Below are 27,982 nucleotides of genomic sequence, written 5' to 3'. Positions count from 1 at the left end.
AAATTGTGTACTTTTTCCGCTGAAGATCTTCCCGTTGTCCTTTTAGTATCCGCCATTTTGAACGCTTCAATTCGTTAAGTATTTATGCGCAGTACCCACTCGCATACCCTTTGATTCACATGACAGTCGGCCCGACTCCAAAAAATTTGTTGCACTGCAACAGATTTTTTGAATCGCACCGATTCTCATTTCCATGAATCGGTCGTTCATCGCAAGATTTGCGCTCCGACGCCGTCGGGCTGATAAATCAGGTCGACAAATCGCACCATGCAAACCGGCGTAGAGGCACTAAAAGAGAGCAACGTAGCACGCTGGTGGAGGGAAATCAAAGGTTTGACTGGAGTAAAACAGAGCAATGAATGGTTTCACCAGATGCTGGATGAAAACATTCCTACTGTCGATGCGCTAGCGGAACCGTTTAACACCTTTTTGTATGACCTAACGTCACACTTCACGCCCCTGGAGACGCTCGTCGACATCGCCGTGGAGGTCCCGAGAGAATTTCTAGTTGATTCAAGAACAGCATTCAAGGTATTGCGCGAGATAAAAACAAGAAAATCCAGTGGTCCTGATTGTATCCCTAGTAGAGTGCTGGAACTGTCTGTCTTCGAGTTGGCTCCTGTTATTGCTGATTTGTGCAATACATCGCTTGAGCAAGGCGTGGTCCATAGTCAACTCAAGTCATCTCTGGTTGTTCCCATTCTCAAGACTACGCCTCCTAAAGCAGCCGAAGAAGACCTGCGGCCCATAACTCTCACCCCTCAGCTGGTTAAAATCATGGAGGGTTTCACGCACAACTTGCTATATAAGCAGGTGGTGAACCAACCCGATGACAAACAGTTTGCCGTCTGCGGCAAATCTACGACACACGCTCTAGTTAATTTAGTTTATTGTATTCTAGAACATTTAGATAAGGGTGCTTGCTATGTTGTTAGGTGTATTTATTTCTAGTGACCTTTCCTGGAATAAGCACTGCGAACAAGGCCTTGCAAGACCTAATAAGCGTTTCTACGCATTGAGAGTGTTAAGGAAATGTGGCGTGGCCTGGTAGGACTTGGTTTAAGTGTACTGTAGCCTGGTTAGATCAGTTATTGAATGTGCAGCACCCGTCTGGCCTTCCGGCTTATCTGAGCAAAACCCCTGAATCGATACAAAAGAGGGCATTTAACATCATTTTCCTTGGGCTGCCATATGATGTAGCCCTTAGCCGTCCAGGCTCGCTGCCCCTCAGTCAACGGCGGGAAAAATCGTGCCAAAAGTTAATGAAGAATTTCCGGGATAAAGGTTTTCTTTCAAACATAATACCCATTCCCCCCGAAACCCACCACGGGTATTTTCTTCGCTCTGGCTCTGTTGTTAATAGCGGTGTTAAAGTAGTTGCCAGGACTTAACGAAACAATTTTTGTACTTATAAATATCAATAATATAGTTGCTGGTGCCCTTGTAATTCAGCTGTAGCAGCAAGAGAGGTAGATAAACTGATCAATCAATCAATCAATCAATCAATTAGAAAAGCTGAAAGCCACATAGGACGTTGATTCTGGGAATCGCGCCCACTGCGTCGATCCCGCAATATGTCTGCTTGCACGTTTACACGTTTCTAACGTCCGCCCAAACTGATTGGAAATGTGATCCATTTTAACACGGCCACAAACAAAAGGAAAGTGAAGACATTTATCCAAACATTCTCGTCGTTTCTCTGTTTGTTCTTTTTTACTTATCTCTCCCCTTGTACGTCATTTGAGCAACAAAAAAATGAAACAAAAATTGAAGAGTGAAACAGACTGACTATTTATTTACCTCTGACAGGCTGTCATCATCAAAGTGAAACCATGTTCTTTCTGGTCTCGGCCCAAAAATCTCCCTCAGCTTCTCCTTAAAGAATAAAATAATAACGATGATAATGATAATAATACCAATAATCACGATTTGGATCAGTGAGTGGACTAGTCTCAACAGTGCAGGTACTTAACAATTATTTTACGAGGGCGCACTGGATATGAAGTGATAGATAACGCGCCGAGTTGGTTATGAACATTTCATATCCAACAAGCCCGAATATAATAATTGTTTTATTAAAAACTCCAGGATCAACAACTCTTCCACCAAAGCATCGATTTCTGCCTCGGTCAATTCCGTTCCAAAACGGCTTTTGCCGGCCGTTTTTTTTCTCGCAGAGCTGAAAACATGTTTCCAGCTCGCTTTATTGCGGACGCATTTTTGACTATATTAGGTACAGCAGGTATATGAACTGATAGCCTGTGTCCGGAGGGCCGAAACAAGGCTAAGACTTTTTTGAATGGCAAAAGTCAAGCCTGGCTTTGTATTTTATTGCGGATTATTGTTAATGGCTTTTAAAATACTGGGCCCAGATGGCTTGATAGCACAGTGATATAAGCACAGCTCAGTGAAACCGCACGGTACATCACTCCATTCCAAGCCTAGGTATTTCCAAGTATATATAATTGCTTGAGTTGTTTCAGCATTTAAGCAATAGAGGACGCACGAGTGGGAGAGTTGGGAGAATTCGAGACAGTTATGCAAACCCAAGACGCAGTCGAGGGTTTGCATAAATGTCTCGAATTCTCCCAACTCCCCCTCGTGTTTAGATGAGGCTATGGAAACACGAAAAAAAGTCCTCTATTGCTTTTATAAAATATTCCTCAAAGATAATTCGACAAATGAAGGAAATGCTGGTTTTTTACTTCTTGATTGAAACAGATTTTCTTGATACACGCTCATATTTCCAACCAGCCAATCAAAACGCGCATCTGAAAATACATAACCGATCAAAATTAGTGTGATGTCACAGCCGTGTTCCATACTCTCACCTAAACACAGCTATTGACCAATGCGGAGAGTGCGTGTATTATCCTAATTATTTTATAAAACAAAGTAGAAGATGCGACATAACAAAATAGCTAATGCGAGATGCGAGATGAAAAATACGGCATAAAATAGAAAATGCGAGATGCAGGGTAAAAAATGCGACATAACAACATAGATAATGTGAAATAAAGAAATTTAAAGGCTTTCTCTAAATTAAGGACCTGGGAATCGAGGAGTGGGGAACGGGAAATCCCTACAATGGAAATTTCGAAATGAGGATAAAGGAGCCCAGTGAAAATTTTATTAAAGGTGTGACAATGATCTTCGGAATTGAGGTTTAATAGCAGCTTGCATGTGCAATAAACAAATCACCAGCATCAAACCTTCAAGTGCGTGCTTTTTGACCTAAGACAATAAAAATTCAGGCTTAAACCCACTGTCGCTTTTAAAACTGCGCGACAGTGCAGCTGGTGAGCAAGATGGAGAAGTAACTTTGCAGTCGGCTTGCCTTGCCTGTCGAGTTTTCCCCGGCCTATTTGCTGCCTTAGAGCCTCTTTTAGGGTAGTAACAGTGAAAAGCTTTAATAAAATTTGTCATCGAAAAAAAACCTTGTCTTTATGTTAAAACAAATTCAGTGGAAAATGACATTTTACTGATTTGTGATGCAATTATTTATCTTTCGCGGCAGCGCTCTGTTTTGCGATGCTGATCTAATCACTTTCAAGATCCACGATCCATAGGCAGTTTTATAGGGTGAGAAGCTTGCTGAATCGGCGGTCAACGCATAGAAACGCCTGCGCAGGAAAACGAAATGATAGTTCTTTTAATGTCTGTAGTAAACCTTTATTTTTTCCATGGACGGACCAGTTAAAAAGTATTAAGTCCCAAGGACAAAATAACAGTGTCTTTTTCTGTAATCAGACTAGGTCTGATATACAACGAAAACGCTGATCAATATATAGTTCTTTTTGCCGGTTTGCGCAGGCCTTATGGATTTGCAAGGTGTTGTGGCGCGCGCGCTTTTGAGTTGGATATTTAAATTTGTAATTAGTGGTACCAGAAACTCATAAGGGTTGAAACGTGTAACGGCCCCTTGTGTGCTACGAAACAAGCTTCTGAATATTCGATTTGCTAAGTACTATATTTGGAACAACAAGAGCGAGGGGTTTCCAAATATGGTACTTAGCACTGAAACATTCAACCAATCAGTTCGCACTGAATATTCGCAAGCTGTGAACGCCCGTTACACGTTTCAACCCTTATGGGTTTCTGGTGGTACGATACACGTGTAACGACCATTCACCCGGCCGGTAAACTCTGCCGAAATATAGGTGAAAAGGAAACGTGTCTTGTTTCTCTTCATTTGTATGAGTTTATATTTTAAAAGTTTGTAACAGAACGATAATTTCGTAACCATAGACAGGAAATCCTCTAAGAAGCCATGGGGCTTAGAGGATGAGGATACCCCTGACTGATTGAATTTACAGGTCGAACACGGTAATTTTACTTCCCTAACAAGCCTAACAGGTTAAGGTCAAGAGTTTTGGGAAACATTTCGAGATTCAACTGATTCTTTCTTTTTAAAAGCGGTGTTAAAACGTTTGACATTCTGGAGTGCTTTGATCCTTAGAGGCACAGAATTCCACAGTTTTGGGCACGGGGATAATTTATCGTAAATTGTGAAAGAGTCATATACAGACTTGAAATCTACGAATATAGCTTACCTACATAGGAGATATCTCCTTCAAAACCGAGCTGTTATTGTCAATATCACAAGACTGATGTCAAGTCTTCTAACAAACCACTCTTTTACGTCTAAACGTTCTTGACATTTATACCCTTAATGCTCTTTAAGTTGGATCTTTTATGTACGACTATCACAGCAAATTGTGGCAGCAGTTATTTGAAAGTAAGTTGACAACAGGAGCTGGAACTCACAGTTAAGGTCCAAAGAGTCCTATAGGCCTCATATCGGTGGGACCCTTAGATGCTTTTACGGTAAACGTCCACTGAAGTTAATAGGCTGATTTAGCAACAGAACGGGAACGTCAGTGGCGTCGTCGCGCGCAGCAAAACTACCAATGAAAATTTAGAAAAGAGAAGAAAAGAGTGGAGTCTACTGTATTGTGAATTCTCATTGGCGTTTTTTCTGCGCGCGCCGTCGCCACTGACGTTCCCGTTGCTAAATCAGCCTAATACCTGTCGGGCGGGTTGGTATCTGGATAGGAGACCATCGAATTATACTTACGCCATGGTTTTTCGTTGACGCCATATGTATCGTAATGACCTTTTTCCAATCGCAATACTCATATTTAACGGAATCCTGAGCATTCATCACTTTAGGAGACATACTATATACTCTCTAACATGCCCCCATCTCTTACAAGCCCTCCCCGCTATAGCCTCAAGTTCTGCATAAGCCCCCATCCATTCCCCTTGAATTTTGCTCTTCAGTGATCACCAAGAATTGGGATTAAGACGGTGTGGTGTGCTTCTCATGGAAAGGAGGGAAAGTGGTGTCATCAGATGAAGTGGATTTGCCCAATAGGTTACGGTTAAGGTTTGGGTTAGGGTTAATCAATAATCTTTCTTTATGCTCCAAACAAGGTTAAGGCTTTTTTGAAGAGCAAAATTCAAGCCTGGGTTTGTATTTAATCGCGGATTATTGTTAATTGGCTTTTGAAATGCTGGGCCCAGATGGCTTGATAGCACAGCTCAGTGAAACCGCACGGTACGTCATTGCAGACTTCCAAGTGTTTATAATTGCTTGAGTCGTTTCATTTGACAGCTAGGATCTGTCATTTGAACAAATCTGTTCTTGTCCGAATGTCCAATCATATTCATACTTTCCATCAGTACGACTACTACCACGAACCCCCCCCCCCCCCCCCCCCCACCATTTTATTTACTTTGCTCCCAGCTCCATATCCACATTCTTGTTACCTGTGAAAGCGGTTCCCATTCAATCTTGTTTCTTGACTTTGGCGCACTTTGCACTGACTCTTCCTTTTTGACGAGCTTTCCATCCATTTGATTTTCCTTGAAATTAAAAAACAAACATAAAAACTCACCGCCGCTATAAGCATTTCCATCCAACGACAGATTTTTCCTTTGGGAAAAATTTCCTACTGGTATTTTCCACAAGCCTTAACCAGTTATCTTTAATAATATATAGGATACTTGGATATATAATACATAAATAACAGTTTTTGGTGTGCTTGCCTTTTAGCGAGTGTATTATTTTAAAGTTGCCTGACTGAAAAATAGAAAAACAAATAGTTGTCACATAAAAAACCATCTTTAGTGAATAAATTTGGCAAAGAAACTAGCGCGATCTCAAATAAAATTCGAATTATTAGCTACTTGCGGGAGCCCGCATGAGTAGGGGCGTACAACTTTATTGTATTTCATTTTGTGGAACGGCGATTACACAGCTTTTTAGATGGATTTTCCCACGACACCAGAACTTTCCAGCTAATGAGACAATATTACACATGAGAACTCGTCTAAAGATAGCTTGATCTGTAAAAATGCCGTTACATAGACCTAGTGCTGGAGTCGTTGGGTCATGATTATGGGTTCCTGACCCATGGTGTTAACTGATGTATGGTATCGAGAACAGCAGTAAACTAGAATAAAAAAGGTGCTGGAAACAAGGTTTGTCCATCTTCAACGAATATGTCAGCATGTCAGCAGGCTTTTTGAGGAGTCGTTGTCGCCTAAAGTATGTTTGGTTGTCAAGGTTGCGCGGTGCACATAAAATGACAGATAAATCTGTTCGTAAAATTGGACGTGTTTAGAACATGAAATGGCGAAATGATGAAATAGCGAAATGGCAAAATAAATCCACATATGTTCGCGCAGGTTCCCCAAACTGACGCAAGTTAATCACTGAATCAGTGCAAAAGAAAACAGCTGTACTTGAAAGTAAAAAATATAAGCGAAATTTTGAATAAAAAACGTCTTACCTCGTTTTATTGTAAGGCTTTTTGCCTTGTGTGGTTTTTGCAAGGCTTTATACGATTTTCAGTAAGTTTATGGTCGTTTCTAGCGTCGGTGTTTTTCCTCCGTATCTATATTTATAACCCAAGATTGGAAACTCCGATGCTGCAATCGGAAAGATAAGCTGCTGTAAATTCCACTAGAAAGCTCAAATCAACCCAAAATTCCACTCAGCCCAAGGCCGATAGTGCTGCTATATATTTCAATCCTCATATCAGACAAACGTTGACGGAAATGAATTGAAAAGTCGCCGAAACTGGCTGATTTTGCTTTCTTCCCATATTGAATGCACGAAACGGTTGAAAAACACCTTACTCACCGGGCCCAAGTTCAGTTTTGTTGCACACCGGGTGCGTCACGGCGCTTTGGCCTCACAGGAAAGCACTAAGCTGTCCGGAGGAGGCTCAGGGAAATCCGATGTTTTAAAGATGTTTCGGAAACAAAACATAAACAATCAGCGCGTTTTACAGAGTAAATTGTCACTGAGACCAAAACACCGTAGCCCACCCGGTCGTCAAGATGTTTTTCTACCGTTTTGTGCACGCAACATCGGAAGAAAGCCTCCCCGGAAAGCAATATTATCCAGCCTAGTTCGGTGACTTTTCAATTCCATTCCGTAAACTTTTGTCTGATATGAGGATTGAAATATATAGTAGCACTATCGTCCTAGGTCTGAATGGAACTTTGGGTCGATTTAAGCTTTTTGGTAGAATTTACAGCAGCTTATCTTTCCGACTGTTGCATCGGAGTTTCCAGCCTTGGGTTAATATATAACATAGACGCTAAAAACGACCAAAGACTTACTGAAAATCGCATAAAGCCTTACAAAAACCACACATAAGGAAAACATAAGGTAAAACATTTTTCTTCAAATTTTGGCTCATATTTTTCACTTTCAAGTACAGTTGTTTTCTTTTTCATTAATTAAGGGATTGCGAACTAGTAGCAGACATAAAACAATTTTAAAGTTGAAACACACAGTTTTGAGTTTGCTATACATGTTTCGGATGACCAACGTCTGTTTTTCGCAAGAGCACCTACACAGGCCTTTTTACCAACTTTCTCAGTTTTGCACCTTTCCTCTACAAATTGGGGTTAATACGAACGTTGGTGGACAGGACTTTTAAAATCATGAATAACACCTGGTCGGCTTCCACAACAACATTAAGGAGCTTACCAACATTCTGGGAAAGAATCAGTTTCCATCCAGTCCTGTAAACAGCACTGTAAAACAATACCTTAGCAATTTATTTTCCGCCACTTTGCGCGCTTCCGTGGAAACCAGTTCTAATGAAATTCGCACGCACTACAGTGTATTACAAATTACCTTTTGTTGGCCCCTTCTAGACTTATGTTCAACACAGAATCAAGCGTTTAACCCAACGCTACTGTAAGAACTTAGTCATCGAGTTAGTGTTTGCCCCATGCAAGATCAAGAACTTATTTAGTGCCAAAGATGCCATCTCTAATTTATAACGATCCGGTGTCGTCTACAAATTTTCTTGCACAGGCTGTAGTGCCTGTTATGTTGGTGAGACAAACCGAAATCTTGCTACACGCGTTCGTGAACATTTAACATCCGATAACAACTCACACTCATGGGTCAGAAACATGCAGAGATTTGTGCTCAGAGAGTTGCTTTTCAATCCTTGACACCGCTTCCACGCCTCTTCAACTGAAAATCACGGAGGCCTTACACATATGTTCGGAAAACCCCTCATTAAACAAGCAAGTTCATCATGTTAATTTAACACTTACATTTTAATTTTTCCGTGTTAAATACCCATTGCTTTTTCTGTCATTGTATTTTCTAGTGCCCTATATTCACGTTGTTATTTAGTATTCATACTTCCTCTTTAGCTGTCTTTTATATCATACCGACTTGCGGTTTATTTGTATTCGCAACTGACGATCGATATTGGTCATGCGAAACATGTATTGCAAACTCAAAACTGTGTGTTTCTACTTCAAAATTAATTCAGGGATTAATTTGCTTCAGTTTGGGGAACCCGTGCTAATATATATGGATTCATTTTGCCATTTCGCTATTTCGTCATTTCATGTTTTAAACACGCCCCATAAACTTTTCACGAAATAAACTTCACTCAAGCTTTATTTATTCTTAAGTTGCATAGTATGGAATGCCATAACTGTCTTATGATACTTTTGGTCACGATATTCGGTGCTTAAATTACTATATTCAGTGGTCATTTTATTATACGGGGTGGTTTATTCGTTCAGTGTTCACTTCATTATATTCGGTGTTTATTTCACTATACTCGGTGATTAAATCATCCAATTCGGTGGCTCCGACAACTGGTGAACACTTCATTATCTTCGGTCCTACCAACATTATACTCGGTGGTACAATCATTATCTTCGTTGCTCTTTTCGTTATGACCGTCACCAGGCTCCCAACAAACACTATTGGAGGTAAATCACCCCAATTCCCACTTATCTTCTAATCTGAAAATGGCGGAAATGACAGGATTTTCAAGTTCACGTCATAGCTCAACACCTTAGAGTATCTCCAAACACCCTTAAGAGAAGGATGGCAAAATACGGTCTTTCTAGTTCACGATCAGATCGTTCCAGCAAAGTCAATTCTTCCCACTAAAGACTCGGAGTCAGATTGTTCAACTCAAAAATAAATGTCTCACGGTCCCTTCTGTGCCCCGGGGTGGGAGGGTGGGGCTACTCCCAGAAAAATTGGGAGGGGGAGTGTGACCCGCTTCCTGGAACCCTTACCCTGTTTTGATACCCTATTTCAGACCTATTTCAGATGTTACATGGTTGGCGTAATAATTTGAGCAAGGCTTCTGCTGATGGTCAACTCGCCTAATGGCGAAAATGTAGCTTCTTCTAAAAAACACCGAATTGACTTGAGTGCACAATCCATACCGTATCTCAGAAAATCTCTCAAAATCGATACCAAAACGGCTAAAAACCCATACCCTTTGGGGTCGTGCATACCTATATAGCCCATATAAGGGAGTATCCCCCCTTCCGAAAAAAAAAAAAAAATCCGGGCTTCTGAGTTAATCCAATCACTGCTTTGGTCACGCAAGCGAGACGAGGGGAGAACGGTGATAGAGCGAGATATCTCGCTACCAGGGACTGTGAGCAGTCTAACTTGAAAAAAGACAAGACTACATTCTTATCCAATGAATATGTAAAAAAAAATCCTGCTCAATGCATGGTCTAGTTGATAGAACAAGTTAACACAAATGCTCTTTCGTTGCTGACTGTATTCGAACTTTTCGATTTTCGCTATACAAATACTCTAGGAAAAATCGTTCCTTTTCCTTCGTAAAGGGCACCATATTTAAACTTTCAGGTGTCTTGTTAATGCTATATCAGTTGATAAGTTGTTATGTTACGCATGAAGGAACTTCAAGTTCACCCTTTTCAGTTAAGTCTGTCCTAACTATTCTAAAGATTTGTTATATGGTTATTTCTAAGTGAAATGATCTGACGTCAGTTTTGTGGAACAAACTCACTGTGTATCGATCTGACTTGGAATGATATGACCGTATAACCACATGCAAATGAGTAATGTAGCCTCCCCCGAAAGTCCAACAATTTCGTCAAGTTCCTGAAGTCCGCCATCAGTCTTGAACTTGAAAGTCGAATGTGAAATACCGAATTTTCCACTTCGAAGTCAAGTATTACTCAAAACTCCGATGTCAAACTTTAATGTTGGATATGAAACTTCAATGTCAAATGTGAAAATCAAGGCAAATTTGAAACTTGGACGTCAAATTCTGATGTTGAAGTTTGCTCCATAGTATTTACACCCTACCGCTTCATTTCGCTTGCAGATAATGGTGGAACTACTGTACATCAGGTGTGATTTTGTCCTTTTCAAATACCTCCGTTAGATTACTTGAATTTGAGAATGGAGCTCGAGGTTTTCCACCATTTTCAGATTTGAAGATACGCGGGAATTAGGATTATTTACCTCCAACACAACATCAACACAACCTCGCATCAATTCTCACCAAATATTTTCGATTTCGCTTGCATTTGCTCGCTTTTTTCACTCGAATTTCGTACTTTTTTTTCAACTTTTAGAGTTCAACAAGGAATTTAATAAAACAATTATTTCATTCGCGCTTGTTGGATACGAGACTGGTTATAGCCAACTCGGCGCTATGCGCCTCGTTGGCTATTTACCATCTCATATTCAACGTACGCACCAAGTATAATGAAGTGTTGTTGTCATTCTATATTCAATGGTGTTGTTCAACAAGAATATCTCACCATTTTGTTTTGCATCATTTCTTCGTTTAACTCGAGTACAACACTTAAATAAAACTATTCCTTTCATTTGATGGGTACATTTGTCGTTTCAAACCCATGGTTTTTGTTGTTAGGCGAGATGAATGTTTTGATTAATAAATTTAGTTTTTGTTTTACCTCAAATGGAAATTTGTGGTCATACCCCTGAGACTTTTGTCTCACTTCGTGATATGGGAATTCCCGTTAACGGGGAATACCTCTGTTAGTATACTACCTGTTGGCAAAATCTGGTAACGTTTCATGGTGCACTCCCAATGCACCCTAGCCAGACAACGTTCCGTTGCTCGGATATCATTTTGAAAATATTAGTATTATAGCCTCGCACTTTCTGACATTGCTAGTTTTTAGAAACTACACTCTATCGTAAATGTAACGTTCTCACCAAGTCCTACAAACCTTAGATTTAATTCAGGCCAAATGATTATTTTGTGGATTCTTCCGTTAACTCTTCGTGGCATTTCTTGTCGATACGACAGTTCGGGAGTGGAATTAGATTGCACTTGAAAACTTGAAGGCCTCTGCATTTCTGTTTATAACTCAATAACTAAATCGTGATATGGGGATCGGCTGGGTCAAAAGATTTTCAAAGACTACCTTAATAATTTGGTGAAATCAAAAGAAATTTAAGTAGTGCACCCGTTGGTCAAAATAACGTTCGAAGCAGGGCCATCTAAGCAGACATATTTGCTTCTACATATCAGTGATGGCGTGACACTTAGTGGATCACATGTCACACAACCGTTTGCTTGCAGTTACGAGATAGAAATTTAAATTTTTAAGAGGGGACTAACTTAGCTGTAAAGTTAGCATTGTTGCTAAGAGAATTTTTTCAGGTTTTCAAACCCTGTTTTGCAAATGCAGTATTCTCAGTGAGGTGCACAGGGGTGAACAAACTTTAAAAATGGGCATTGCACTGTGCAACTCAGTCACTAACAAGTACAAGAACCACTTTCCTGTAGAATTAGTATTGTAACATTAAAGGTAGTTTATACAAATTTTGTCATCTTATTTACAAGAATTTTCAAGAAAGTGCAAGTTATTTTTTTGGAGGTCATTATACCTAAAAGTTGTGTGAAATGCTTCATTAAAATAGTAATTGTGACATCACCAGGTGAAACATTTGTGACTGCAATCAATAATGTGAATACATTAAAGTTAACAACTACATGTATCTCAGGCAAAGAATGATCATTATATTTTTAACTTAACCCATTGACATCCAAACCGGCCAGACTTAGTATTTTACTCTGTCTAACGCCAGACGATTTTACTCATCAATGGGGAGCCCCTGGGAGTCAATGGGTTAAATGTACCAGTTGTACTCAACGTATTGAACAGGATATCCATTCAGTTGCAATACTTAGGGCGCTTTCCATTTGACAGAACTGACCGGCCAGACCGGGCATTTGGGAGGAATAACTCTACAACGCCTTCAAATTAACAAACCTCGAGGATGATACATACTTTTCCATAAGAATGTGAGGGATTATCGTGCAAGTGTTCCCTCAAATTGTTGCATTTTCTTTGCAAAATGACAGGTCCGGTCGGCCAGTTCTGACAAAAGGAAAGCGCCCTTAGTCTGATAAATAAGCAATACAGGTGTACATACCAGTGAGTAAAGAAATCAGTATTAGGCAAAATAGTATTAAAAAATTGCTTTTTAAAATAGGATTTTAGATATGCTGTTTTGAAGAGAAAGAGGAAGGTCATTTTCCAATAAAAGATGAGCAGAATTGTCGTATATCAGTTGTAGCATAAGGAAGGAAGGAATAAATGCTGCAAACTAAGACACATCCTGAGTTGAATATTATTTTATATTGCTTAGAAACCCAAGATAATCATACATATTATTAACTAATTATGTTCATTTCAACATTAATTGTCGTGAAATTTCAATAGACCTAACGAAAGATAATGTGAGGTAATATAATCTTTTAGGGGAACAGCAGGTCTTAAACACAAGTCACATTCCACAGGTCACTCATTGCAGGTCATTGTTTTACCTTTTGGAAAGTAACCCTAACCCTCCACTTGGCTAACCCTAGGCCCAAGGTTGGTTTTTAGGCCTAGGGTTAGCCAAATTAAGGGTTTTGGGTTACTTTCAAAAAGGTAAAACAATGATCTGCAACGAGCGACTGGTCAAATGTGACCTGTGTTTTAGACCCGCAGTAGGCGAACGTCATTGATGATTCTAATAACTTTTTAATTACCCCACAATGTGTGATGAATATAAATACAACTTTTGGTCATGCACAATCTGTGATTGGCATGAACTTCCCCCTGATGTACTCAGCCTTGATGATAACAATGCTTTTAAAGTGAAACTACTGCACTAACCAGTCCCTACCGACCACCTGCCTTATACCTTTTCAAGGTTTTGCAGAATCTAGTATGAAGATACATGTAGATATTGCAGCCATTTAGTGAATGTGGGTAAATAAGCGAATAATAGATATTGATTAGACAATGTTCACTGAGATAATGCTTAACCTTAACTATGATGTAATGCAATTGTCACAATACATGTATAATGAATATCATGATGCCAGGAAAGGTGATGGTCAATTCACATAGTGACTTTACCCAAATATCTTAAGATTGAAACTTGTTCAAGGCATTGACCAGCTTAAGTAAGTTGAATTTACTTTCTGATGAGGTTGGAAGATAAAATATTGAGTTTTATTTGAATTTCAAGTTGACTTGTTGGCACAAAGCAAGTCCTAAATATTTGGCGGTTCAAAGTTAATGTGAATTAGAAGTTCATCTGTATAAATTATAGTGTTTTGGCATGCTGCATTGCAGAGGTTTCCCCTCCACATAATGTATACTGAATTTTAAGTACTTTCTATTTACAGCGTGTCAAGTGGATAAAAGGGGGTGTCAAGTGGATAAAAAGGTCACAAAATAAGAAAATCTAAAAGTAGGAATAAAATAGCAGTTTTTAAATGGACATGCATCATTATAGTCATCATCGTGAGGTTCAAAATAATTGTTTTGTCAACATGCAGCACAAGCTTACTACATTTTTCTCCAGCCATGAGCACGAAAAATAGGAAAAATTCCCTGAAGAACAATCGAATTTTAAAGACAAAAAAATAGGAAATAGCAATAGCTCGCATGCACCTTCATCAACTACCTACTGTGCAGCTTCCTACAGTTCCCCTATTATCTAACCCCAGATTTCAATCCATGGCGTTATAGTAAAACCTCCACACAAGTTGCTAGTTGAAACTAGTAATTAAAATTTAGGAACTGGGGAAGAAGAGGACGATAATAACGATGGCATTTCTTATAAAGTTTTTTTCTGTTGACAAGAAGGAAAGTAAAATACATTAATTTTTAAAAGAACATTCAATAGGCTGTGCTTGCTTATGTTAGCTTTAGATTATATACAAAACGAAAGGAATAACGAACTCATCTTACCTCAGCAGACTTAAACTGACAGGGCGGTCTCGGCTGAACTCCCACTCAATCGATCTATGACAACATTTACTCGGAAATCTGCCCAATTATGCATGAAGCCACCGACGAAAATTCGATCACGCAAGAGCGAAAGACTGTAAAGAAGTTTTACCACTGAAAATACCGCTATTCCGAAAGAAAAAACACGTGTACACGATGCCGTTGCTAACAAATATTCCTAGAGCAAGTAATGGAACAAGACATCTTCGGCCGCCATTTTAATTATTTTGCTCGCGCGCGTGTCAAAAAAGCCTGGTTACAAGCAAATTATCAACCAATCAGACAAAAGTCCCCCTTGCTGCTACACGTAGCAAGGGGGACTTTTGTCTGATTGGTTGATAATTTGCTTGTGCCCAGGCTTTTTTGACACGCGCACGAGCGAAATAACAAACAAAATAGCGGCCGAAGATGTCTTGTGGTCGTCTTCTGGCATTGCTTGCTCCAGGAATTTTTTTATAGCAACAGCATCGTGTACACCTTTTTTTCTTTCGGAATAGCAGTATTTCAGTGGTAAAACCTCTTTACAGTCTTTCGCTCTTGCGTGATCGGATTTTCATCGGGGGCTTCATGCACATAGATAGATTGAGGTGGGAGTTCAGCCGAGGCCGCGGTGTCAGTTCAAGTCTGCTAAGGTAACATGGGTTCGCTATTCCTTTCGTTTTGTGTATAATCTCAAGCTAACATAAGCAACCTCAGCCTATTAAATGTTCTTTCAAAAATTAATGTATTTTACTTTCCTTCTTGTCAACAGAAAAAACCTTATAAGAAATGCCAGTGTTATTAACATCCTCTTCTTCACCAGTTCCTAAATTTTAATTACTACAGTCCCGGACAAAATTGTTGAAACACTTTATAATACCTTGCCCTCCCACAATGTTGTTTTGGCAAATGGGCTGAGAAACTCACGTTAAAACAACATTGTGAAGGAAGAGTGAGCTGCGAAAGCGTCAGATCTGCATAGTCGTCTACTGTTCCAACGAATTTTGTCAGACTGTAGTTTCAACTACTAAGCAACTTGTGTGGAGGTTTTACTATAACGCCATGGATTGAAATCAGCGGTTAGATAATAGGGGAACTGTAGGAAGCTGCACAGTAGGTAGTTGATGAAGTGCTTGCAAGTTACATTATTTCCTATTTTTCTGTGTCTTTAAAATTCAATTGTTTTTCTGGGAAATTTTCCTATTTTTTGTGCTCATTGCTGGAGAAAAATGTTGTAAGCTTGTGCTTCACGTTGACAAGACAATTATTTTGAACCTTGCAATGTTGACTATAGGGAAGATATCGTTGACATCGGCTATTGTCATAAATGTGCCAACCAGAGCCTCATTGGCTGTCAAAACAAAAGGTCTTTTGTTCCTGTGGTTTGCAAATTTGAATAACAAAAGCAATGTTTGTAAACAGATATCTTCCCTGTAATTAAGCATTGCCATTTAAATATTGCTATTTTGTTCCTACTTTTAGGCTAAAAAAAAACCGATTTTCTTGTTTTGTGACCCTTTTATCCACCTGACACCATGTAAATAGCAATTTGTTGAAATTACCGTATACATTACATGGAATGAAACGCATGCATGCCAAAACACTAAAATTTATACAGATGAACTTCTAATTCACATTAACTCTGAACTACCAAATGTTATGGGCGGCCGTCACTGCCAAAAATACGAAGTATGTCAAAGGAATATAGCAATGTCAATTGGTTCATTGGCGCAGTGCAGAAGAGACTAAATGAGTTAGAAATGATGCAGCCTAAATACAAGTACTCGTGTTGCCTTTTGTCAAATGATTCACTCAAAAAGTAAACGAACTAGGAAGATATTAAATTGTCTAGTCATTTCTGTTAAAACGGAAGAGACTAACTAAAACCGTTCTATGGAAATAAAGATCGGTTCATCTTCCAAACACGAACTGGTATAGTGTGTCACCAAACGGTCCGGTGTGATGTTAATAAATGGCTTATCTTAACTTGACGTGGTTCAGTCCATCGATGTTCAGTGTAATATGAATCGCTTTAACGAAAGGTCAATTGATTTAGTGTAATTACAAATGCTTTATCGAAACAACAAATGACTCATATGGTATGTATATAAATCCACCTAACATGAAGTGGTTTATGCAAAGGACAAATGGTTTACCTTGATGTGAAATGAATTAAAGAAAAAAAAACACAAGTGGTTCAAAGTATTGGGAAATGATTCAATGTAATCTGAAACGGTTTAACAAACAGACTATTGATTTAGCGTAATCACAAATGGCCCAGCAAAACAACAAATGGTCTGAAAAGAACTGAAATGCTACAGTCCACTAAGAAACGAATCGACCTAATATGAAATGGTTTTCCCTAATGCAAAATGAAGTAGAGAAAAGACAAATGGTTTGGGGCGACCACAAACGATTTAACCCTTTGCGTGACATACAACACTTCGCCGAACAGCCAAATGTCGAATGGAACAGCCATTACTAACTATGGTTAAAGCGATTCATATTACAATGAACATCGATGGACTGAACCACGTCAAGTTAAGATAAGCCATTTATTAACATCACACCGGACCGTTTGGTGACACACTATACCAGTTCGTGTTTGGAAGATGAACCGATCTTTATTTCCATAGAACGGTTTTAGTTAGTCTCTTCCGTTTTAACAGAAATGACTAGACAATTTAATATCTTCCTAGTTCGTTTACTTTTTGAGTGAATCATTTGACAAAAGGCAACACGAGTACTTGTATTTAGGCTGCATCATTTCTAACTCATTTAGTCTCTTCTGCACTGCGCCAATGAACCAATTGACATTGCTATATTCCTTTGACATACTTCGTATTTTTGGCGGTGACGGCCGCCCATAAAATGTTTATCACTTGCTTCGTGCCAACAAGTTAACTTGAAATTTAAATAAAACTCAATATTTTATCTTCCAACCTCATGAGAAAGTAAATTCACCTTACTTTAGCTGGTCAATGCCTTGAACAAGTTTCATTCTTAAGATATTTGGATATGTCACTATGTGAATTGACCATCACCTTTCCTGGCATCATCATATTCATTATATTTGTGACAAGTGTATTAAGATCATAATTAAGGTTAAGCATTATGTCAGCGAACATTGTCTAACCCTGTGACACCCAAACCAGCCTAAACCGGACGATTTTACTCGTCAAGGGGGAACCCCCCCCCCCCCTCCCACCTCCCCCCGGAATCAATGGGCTCATCAATATCTATGATTTGCTTATTCACCCATATTCACTAAATGGCTGCATATCTACATGTATCTTCATACTAGATTCTGCAAAATCTTAAAAAGACGTAACACAGGTGGTCGGTAGGGACTGGTTAGAGCAGTAGTTTCACTTTAATAGCATTGTTATCATCAAGGCTGAGTACATAACTGGGAAGTTTATTCCAGTCACAGGTTGTGCATGACCAAAAGCTGTATTTATATTCATCACACATTGTGGGATAATTAAAAAGTTATTAGAATCATCAAATGACATTCCCCTAGGACCTGTCTAAAACACAGGTCACATTTGACCGGTCACTCGTTGCAGGTAATTATTTTACATTTCGAAAAGTACCGGTAACCCAAAACCCTCAATTTGGCTAACCATATAGGCCTAAAAACCAACCTTGGGCCTAGGGTTAGCCAAATTGAGGGTTGGGGTTACCGTTACTTTCCAAAAGGTAAAACAATGACCTGCAAGAAGTGACCTGTCAAATGTGACGCTGTTCCCCTATAAGATTATATTACCCCACATTATCTTTCCTTAAGTCTATTGAAATTTCACAATAATTATCATTAAAATGTACACATTTATTTATGTATGATTATCTTTGGTTTCTAAGCAATGTAAAATCATATTCAACTCAGGATGCATTATTGCAGCATTTATTCCTTCCTTCCTTCCTTATGCTATAACCGATATATGACAATTCTGCTCATCTGTTATTGGAAAATACTTTTGGAATGACCTTCCTCTTTCTCTTCGAAACAGTATATCTAAAATCCTATTTTAAAAAGCCCTTTTTTTTTTACCCCATTTTGCCTAATACTGATTTCCTTAATCGCTGGTATGTACACCTGTATTGCTTATTTATCAGACTGTCTAAATATTGCAACTGAATGGATATCCTGTTCAACAGATTGAGTACAACTGATACATTTAAAGTTAAGGATATAATAATCATTCTTTGCATGCTATAGTTGTTAACTTTAATGTATTCACATTATTGACTGCAGTCACAAATGTTTCACCTGGTTATGTCATAATTATTATTTTAATTACCGGTAGCATTTCACACAATTTTTAGGTATGATGACTTCCAAAATATCAACTTGTACTTTCTTGAAAATTCTTGTAAATAACATGGCAAAATTTGTATAAACTACCTTTAATGTTGTAATAATAATTTATGGGCAACCTGTGTAAATTTTGTAAATGGAGAGAGCTAATTGTTATATTTCTTTGTCAAATTGGCTAACTCAATGTTGTACCCAATTCAAATCTCCTGGGGGTAAGATTCTTTGTGTATTGTATTTGCATTACAACGTAGCATTCACATTCAAATGATATGGAAATACCTGGAACATTTAAACACATTTTACTTTTAAGCATCCAAATGTTATCTGTCCTCTGACTTTTTAAACTGCACATATAAATCCATGTCAAGGCTTGGACAGCAAATCTTACAAGGGCCCTTTTGGAGTGCCTAGATCTCCCTTGGCTCAGGTAGCACTGTTAAACTGCTACATAATAATAATTTTCAAATAAGAGAATAATTGCAGGAAAGTGCTTCTTGTACGTGTGAGTGACTAAGTTGCAAAGTGCACTGCCCATTTTAAAAGTTCATTCACCCTTGTGCACCTCACTGAAAATACTGCATTTGCAAAACAGGGTTTGAAAACCTAAAAATTCCCTTAGCAACAAAGCTAAATTTACAGCAGTTAGTACCCTCTTAAAAATGTAAATTTCTATCTCGTAACTGCAAACAAATGGTTGTGTGACAATGTGACCCACAAAGTGTCACACCATCACTGATATGTAGAAGCAAATATATCTGCTTAGATGGCTCTGCGTCGAACGTTATTTTGACCAAGGGGTGCACTACTTAAATTTCTTTTGATTTCACAAAATTGTTAAGGTAATCCTTGAAAATCTTTTGACCAAGCCGATCCCCATATCACGATTTAGTTCTTGAGTATAAACAGAAATGCTGAGGCATTCAAGTTTTCAAGCACAATCTAATTCCACTCCCGAACTCTCATATTGACAAGAAATACCAAAAAAAGTTAACGGAAGGATCCACAAAATAATCATTTGGCCTGATTTAAATCTAAGGTTTGTAGGACTTAGTGAGAACGTTACGTTTATGGTAGATTATAGTTTCTAAAAACTAGCAATGTCAGGAAGTGTGAGGCTATAATAGTAATATTTTCAAAATGAAATCCGACCAATGGAACTTTGTCTGGCTAGGGTGCATTGGGAGTGCCAGACTTGCCACTTTTTTGAGATTTACTACATCATCAGATGTTTTTGTTACTGATACGCTGACAATTTCTGCTCACACATGTAGCTACACGTTAGAACTACCGGTACCAAGCACCCATTCAAGCTTCTGTGAGTTCAGAGAAGAGTTCATGGCTGTTTTAAATGCAGATAATTGGGAAATGACCATAAATTAAAGATAAATGATGCTCTCATTTACATTTGTTTAACCACCCAGTCTGGTAATAGTTGAGGTTTCATTTAAATGGAAAATTTTTCCTCAAAATAACACGTCTTTATTAATAATGCAAAATGCAGGTCATCAGTATAGGGAAAATGATTACCAAAGATCAGATGTTCCAGATATTTCTCCAAACTAGTATTATAAGAAATGTGTCATGAACATTGACGAGAATGTGCTTGTCTAGTAGTGGAACTTACAGAATTAGGTTGGATAGCACAGTTGGAACTACCCGCGGGTAGTCTTCCTCCTCTGCAGGGAATGGTCCTGATGGATCAAATCCATATTCATGTGTGCTATCGGTATCAAATACACTCGCCACTTCAGCATAACTAGACTGCTCATTCCCAAGCATACCAGATGTATATAACTGTGGTGGAGAACGGTTTCCTTCGGAGGATAAGGGATGGCTTTCCCATTGGTTTTTGAACTCTTCTAAACATTTGTAAATTCTGGGGATGTATGTGTAATGTAACGCAAATAAATGCAGTTCATTGAACACTTTGCACCGTTGTGCACAGTAGCAAAAACAGCTCCTTGAGCCAACAAAAAGCAATTTAAGTCATAACCACGTCCTTCTTTCAACCCAAACAACGCTTCAGGATATGCTAAGGAATCGCACCCTACTCAATTACTTGCACTGAAATCACGCATTTGAGCCCACAAAAATGAAAACCGGTCAAGCAAACCAATTTTCTCTTCAACCGCTGGTCGGTAATACCAGCCGCCTCGCCATATTGTTCTGTATTTTTGATCTCATTGACAGAGCTGAAAAACGACTGCGCATGTGCCAGATGGGGAGCACAAATCATGCAAATGAACGCAAAGTATGCATTTCGATCGTTTGATTTCGTCTTCTGCCTGTGTCACTTTATAACTCTTGACGGTGTGAATTTTGGAAGTGAGATCATGGTGATTTAATTTAAGGAGACACATCAGATCTGTGTAACATATTTGTGTGGAATTTTTGGGCCATGAGATCCAAACCCAGTTAAATTGTTTGGGAATATGCGCTGCAGAAACTAACGGAGGCTACGGTGAGTGTTCCATATTTGTTTTTGAAGCATGAAGTGTTCACAACGTTTGGTTAATTTTGCACACTAGGGTATTGCCCATGCAATCTCTACAGTTTTCATCAACAAGATGATTTGGGCAGGGTTTTCTGAAATCACCTTTACAATCAATCATATTTACAATGCGTTAATTAAACGTAACATATTCTAAGAGCATTATTTGAATGTTGTCAACCTCCTCTTTGAACCAAGGCAGCAGTTCATTTAGAGTGCTGCCACTCTGCAATAGCCACTTAACCTCCTGACTGCCCCCATAAAGGCAGCTGTCTAAAAGAAAACACCTTGTCAACTTGTGAAGTTGGAATGAACACAAGTACTGGCCAGGACTACATAGTAAATATTGAAGTTCTTTGTCCCTGTCTTAGGGCATTTCTTCAATGAAAAGGTAAATTGGTTGCAAGACTGGCCTCTGAGATTACACTCAGAAGAAGTTCTAGTTGCTCAGTAGTGTGATCAATAACATTGTTTATTGCCATAGTGAGGCTTGATTACAGAATCATAAATACTTGCTCACCAAAATACTCTGTGCAATCAACTGATACACCCATGTTTGGGAGACTGTTGGCGTGTTAATTAATGGAACATCCATATATGAGGAAAAGAACAATTTGCTAAATAAAAGTGCAATGTCCAGGCCCTGCTTCCTGTTAATCCTAGGATTATTGACTGGGAAATACTGCTTGAAAGTGGCACCCGAGCGACTTAATTGTAGTCTAGGTTCCACAATCTCCAAATAATAATGATTTATCATTATTGTAATAATGCAACACACTTGGTGTCAACATCTACCGTATTTACCCGTGTATAAGTCGATCCCATGTATAAGTCGACCCCCCATTTTTGATGGCAAAAAAAGGAATTTCTTAATTTCTTTGTTAAATGTTCATGGGACACTAATCTTGTATTCTTCGATTTCTGGAAATGTGGATACACAAAAAAATTAGGGCCTCAAGCGCTTAATAGTTTTGTTGTTCAACAGCTGTTGTATATGCGGGCATTTTGTCCTTGAGTTTCGAAAAAGTTCTCAGAAAATCGAACATGTAAACCTCCAACTCACCTGTTTCCTTGTTCAAGGATAAAGGGCTTTAGAGGATAAGCACAATGCAACATCACAGAAGCAGGAGTCAATCTTTGAAAATAAGTTGCGAACGATGCGAAAATGTGCAAGGTTTTATTGGTCCTTGATTTATAATTTCTCAAATGACAAACAAAACAAAACTCATAAACCAAACAATACGAAGTTTGCAAAAGCATTTAAATCTGCCAGGTTTGTATAAAGAATAAAAAACATTCATTTACCAACCAGCATTTTCACGCAACACGAGTGACGATGCTTGCACGCAAACACGAGGTATTGCGCCAGGTTACTAAGCCGTTGAACGATCGTGTTTTATTCGAAGAAACAGAAATGACTTTTAGAGCTTTCCGCCTTTGGAAAACAAAAATTTCCAGTGTCTATTTCATATTTGTGCTTGTGAGTATCTTCAACATTTAGAGTTGGACAAATCCTTTTTCATTTCAACTGGAATTGCTTACATTCGTTTTGAAGTCTTTTACGTCGGCTTTTGTCCACTGCCTTCGTTATGCCCAAGACAACGTTAGCATTATTATGTTAATTTTTAATAAATTACTTAGCTGGAACTTGACTCAAAATCTTTGACCCGTGTATAAGTCGAGGGCGATTTTTGGAGCTTCTTTTGAGGCCATAAAAGGTCGACTTATACACGGGTAAATACGGTATGTCAAAACTTGGAAGATGGTATTTTGCTTTCCCCCTTGACTGGCCATATTTGTAAATCTATGTTCAACCCAACGTCCAAGGCAAAATTATGGTTAGACTCAAATCTAAGAACATGTGTTAAGGCAAACAGATGAGGATCATTGGTTTATGTGTGATTTATAGTATGTTTATATGGTTAGCTCATCATGTTTTCTTTGTCTTGGTTGTGTAATAAGAATGACTTTTTGTACTAATTTTCACAGCCCCCATAAAAACTGATATGTGCAGTTTCCTGTGTCTAGGGAAATAATAATAATATTATGATATTGTAGATTGTAGCATTGTAATATGCATCTCATGCACAATAACATTCATTTTCGTTTTTTGTCCTTAGGGAGATGGATCCACCTGGTATTATTTGCGGCAGTTTTGTGAATTATTAGCTCTAAAAGGAGCGAGAAGAAATTCAGCCTTTTTTTTCCTCAGCAATAAACCACAATAATCTTATTGAGTTCACTTTGTCCATGTTGATAGTGTGGAACAAAAGACTGGATAAAGTCACTGAGAAATCCAGACAACGCTGTTGAGTTTTAAGCAGTTTCTTTAGTACTCTTCACATTGTCAAACTTTTCAGTTTCTTCTTAGAACTGAATACCACTCCTTAACCTTTTTTCAGTTATGAACTTTTTGGACCAGCACAGACCTTTAAGATGCCACTTCTTTAATTAAAATGTTGTACTTATAAAACAAAATAGGGACAACATATTCAAGCAAAAAGATCACAAATGCATGTTGTTTGCACCTGCTCGCAAACTTTGCGAATGCTTTTGATCTGATGAGTTGCCAATCCAGTAATGCTTCAGATACATGTAGTGGACGTTGAAAATGGTTTTAGTTTACATGCCAGAACACCTCCAAACACCTTCAATGACAATTTGTCAAAGAAAAAATAAAAATTAAGAACAAACATCTTCTTAAGCATTGGGACCCACATGGAATAGCCCTTGCATATGTGTATTATACTGATGACTGGATTCCATCTACTTAATATACAATCATCTTTTTAGGATAATACCACCTAGGCCAGTCGGCAGATAATGCTAGAGTGAACTTCTTGCTATACAGCTGAAAATATTAATTTTGTGGAATGCCCCTTTCAGGGATGTTTCCTAGGTGTCTATGCTCTAAAGCATACACGCCAACTCTCCCGCATTATCCGGGAGTCTCCCGGATACGGAAGGAATCTCCCGGTCTCCCGTACGGGTCATCAAATCTCCCGGATAAAACCGACTCTGGAGACTTTGCAACATTGGAGGCTCAAATTGTATACCCAAGTTAAAAAAATTTGATTTTTTCAAACTCGTTTCATTGTTTGTTGATGCATTTCTTCATCTCTGAACAAAACAAAGCTCTGTTTGTTATCACAGCCGTATAAACGATTGATTGATCAGATTTTTCCGTTTAACCAATAAATATTACCGACATAAGTGCTCTGTTTTCCCGCAAATTTCCTGTTCAAAATAGATTATTCTTGTATTCTGAAGGACTGCTGGGGGGGAAGGGGTAGGTGAGTGCATTTTTTGGGGGGAAGGGGGAATGGGTGAGTTAATCGTTGAGGGGGAGGGGAGGGGGTTGGGGAGCCCATATGGAAAATATCTCCAGATTTTAGATCTCCAGAGGTTGGCATCCCTGCTAAAGATTTTGTTCAAACTCATCAAGTACAATGTAGCATGCATGTGTGAAATGTCTCAATTTAGATCAGTTTTGCAATATGCACTGTGTTGTCTGAACTGATCCTTGTAAATTTTTTGTAGTTTCTTGTCAATTGTTAAATATGGAAAAAAAAGGATTTACTTTCTGAAAAAAAAAAAAACATTTAATGACGTCTCTTGATCGGGTTAGGATCTGATGAATTTCTATTTTAAAAGGCAAGCAAATCAAGGGGCACATTAATTTTCTCTGAGCTGTTTAATGTCAGGGTGAAGCACTTTTTTGCCTGCTCTCTGTATATCATACAGTGTATAATCTTTTCACCAATTTATCTCAGTTTCTGTTGGGGCCGGCTTTCATCGCTCTTCTATAAATTTAATAAAAGATGCTGTGTGAAGAGCGAAAGATGTATTTTGCTTTCATGATAATTATAAATTCGTATTCAAATTTGGGGAAACGTGGAGTTCAATTTGCCTTCTTGCATCCTTGCATACTCCATTTTAATATCACTTTCAGCTTGCTTGCCAAAATATCTTTTGTAAGCGTGTCACCATTCACTACCCCGTCTATAAATCACAAGTTGTCTTCCTTTGTTGTTCAGAATATTATAGAGAGTGTCTGGAACGTCATAAGGTTTTTTAATGTGTCTTTACCAACACAGACAAAGAGGCATTGTCCTGTATCGCAACCTCTCTGCGAACTAGTCTCCCCCGATAAGTTCGAAGCTCTCACCAATTCCACCGGCCGAACATTGCCAAAACAGGGTTTATGGGAATTTCTGGTCCTCCCAGAAAACCAACAACTTGCAAAAACCGTATGAGAAACACTGTCAAAAAAGTAAGCATTGAAGTGCTCGTTACATCCATTCACCGTATAGTCACACGAAAGGTGCATTTACCGCGCGAAAACAATTTTTACACAATTTCTACACCACTTCAATTTTTGGAGAAACATCAAAACTCGTCAAAAATTGTAACAAAATCCTTATCTTTCAAACAGCGACCTTATTTTTTAAATTTAATCAACGGCTGTCATTTTCCGGCGAACAAATAGTCTTTTTGAATGAGCGCGCCCTTGAGCCTGCGCTTCATGCCGCGGATCAGTGACTTGCGCAGTCGTTTTTCAGCTCTGTCGATCTCATTATATTATTCAAGCTTTTTCTCATTAGTTTCGAATGGTCAACGAATCGTAAAACTACCTAACATACTGTATCTCTGCCATCGATTTTCGCTCGTTGATTCATCGAAGTTGAATTGCGTTTAATATAATTTCGAAAGTTTGAACGATGCAGTCGATTAGTATCGCCTGCACTCACCAACCTTTAAAATTTTTAAGAGTAAAGCCTGAAATGGGCGAGTTCACAAAGCGTAGGCAAGTTCGCACGTAGGCGAGTTGACCCGTATTCGTTTTAATAAAATGCCACGACATTTTTTTCTGACGTACACAACAATCTAAATCATGTCGTGGGCCTGTCGTAAGCCGTTGTCGCATAATACGTTTGGATTGGGTGCTACCTCATGAAATTCGGTGTTTACGTCCTTTGCACGTTTCGGGATCTCGACACTTCCTCACCACTATTTGTCCTTTCATGATGCTAGCCTGCTAAGTAGCTGAAGGGCACCATGAAGGTGAGAAACGAATTTCACGAGGTAAGCACCCAATATCGTGGCCAAACGTATTTGGTTTTATCAACGGAGTTGATAATTAGGGCCGTTTATACGAGAGTCTGGCCGCGGCTTTACATAAGACGCGAACACCCCGTATAAATGGTACAAAATCTACGTTCACGGCTTTCTCAAGCCGTGGCTTATCCTGGCCTGGGAGTTTATACTCGTATAAATAGTTCCTTTCGCGTATTATGTATGCCGCGGCCAGAGTAAGCCGCGGCTTATTTTGTCTCGTATAAACGGTCCTACGTAAATTGGCCACAGTACAGAGATTCTAAAAGCTGACGCTTCGAGCGTTAGCCCTGACGCTCGAAACCAAATTTTTGTATACTACTTCCCTACCGACGCAGAGTTTCTTTAAACTACCCCTTTCCTTTATGTATTATAAGACAGTTATGGCGTTCCATAATTTTTTGTATTACCTTCGTATTAAGCTCTTTCATCCAACGATCTTCCTTTGGGTTGAGTTTTGTAAAATCTCGATTTTCCCCGAAGTGGGATTTTCCCTCTCGACTTTCTTCTGAGGTTTTCCAGCTTTTTCCAAAATAATTTGGCCTCTTTGTTTCAAAGACAGTTGTCATGATGCAAAACGCAACGGTTATCTGATAACCTGCGATCAGGCTCTATTTTAGTTTCGCGTGCTACGTAATATGGAGTTGGCGAAACGAAAAATATTCCTCTTCGAAATTCCTTCCGCCCACTTTTTTTGATTGATTGACATGTGCTTCATCGGCCAATCAAATTAACTAGTAATAGTTCAGTTGACACTACAGCTGCCCCCGCGATGCAAAGTGCTGCATTTGCTGCATTATTTTTATTTGCAAATTATTATAGTCGATACCATATGTGTTGACTGTTGTAATGTTGTAATAGTCTTTTAACTCAGATCAGAGAAGGTGTAGCCTGAAGTTGAGACGATTACTTTGAACTAACTATCAAATTAGTTTTCACTTCATTCAAAATTAAAAGTGTTTAGTGTTAAAGATCGTACTCCTGTTGCTCTAAAATCCATGGTAGTTTACCAATTTTTGTTGTGCGGGTTGTAATTCCCGTTATATTGGTGAAACTAGTCGCCACTTTTCTACCAGGATAAAGGAACGCACGGAAAGCGATAAAAACTCGCATATTTTTAAGCATTTCAACACATCTCCTTTATGTAAGAGCAAATACTGCCCTTCGTGCTTTAGTATTCTGGATTCTGCCAGCAACTCAATTGATTTAAAACTCAAAGAAGCTTTTCATATAAATAAGATCAAACCGGAACTTAACAAACAATTGCAGCATTACAACACTTTTCTCACGTTTTAGTTTACACCTTGATGTTGGTGTCACGCTGTAAATAGTACCCGCTTTTCTATTACGTCATGTTGTAATAATTTTCATCTACCCGTAGACTTTATAACTGTTCACACTTAGGAACTCGTTAAACTGATGATGGCAAAAGCATGCCGAAACATGTCTTTTAAAAAAGTTGTCTGTTTCCTACAGTATAT

At 38.7% G+C, this 27,982-nt stretch overlaps 1 protein-coding gene across 1 annotated transcript in view; it reads right to left on the bottom strand.

Moving 5' to 3' along the window:
• Positions 1 to 27,150, bottom strand: part of LOC138000265 (uncharacterized) — a 34,652-nt gene extending 7,502 nt beyond the window's left edge. Inside the window, exons 1-3 of the mRNA XM_068846551.1 lie at positions 26,912 to 27,150; positions 5,773 to 5,868; positions 1,801 to 1,875 (exon numbers count right to left, since the gene is read on the bottom strand). Of these exons, the coding sequence (XP_068702652.1) occupies positions 1,801 to 1,875; positions 5,773 to 5,868; positions 26,912 to 27,070 (330 nt within the window). The 5' untranslated portion in view covers positions 27,071 to 27,150. The remainder of the gene's footprint in view (positions 1 to 1,800; positions 1,876 to 5,772; positions 5,869 to 26,911) is intronic.
• Between the last annotated feature and the right edge of the window lie 832 nt (positions 27,151 to 27,982).

Source organism: Montipora foliosa, chromosome 4 (genome assembly GCF_036669935.1).
Source record: "Montipora foliosa isolate CH-2021 chromosome 4, ASM3666993v2, whole genome shotgun sequence".
In the NCBI taxonomy this organism is placed as follows: Eukaryota; Metazoa; Cnidaria; class Anthozoa; order Scleractinia; family Acroporidae; genus Montipora; species Montipora foliosa.
The sequence above is the reverse complement of the archived record's forward strand: the minus strand, read 5'-3'. Positions and strand labels throughout refer to the sequence as shown.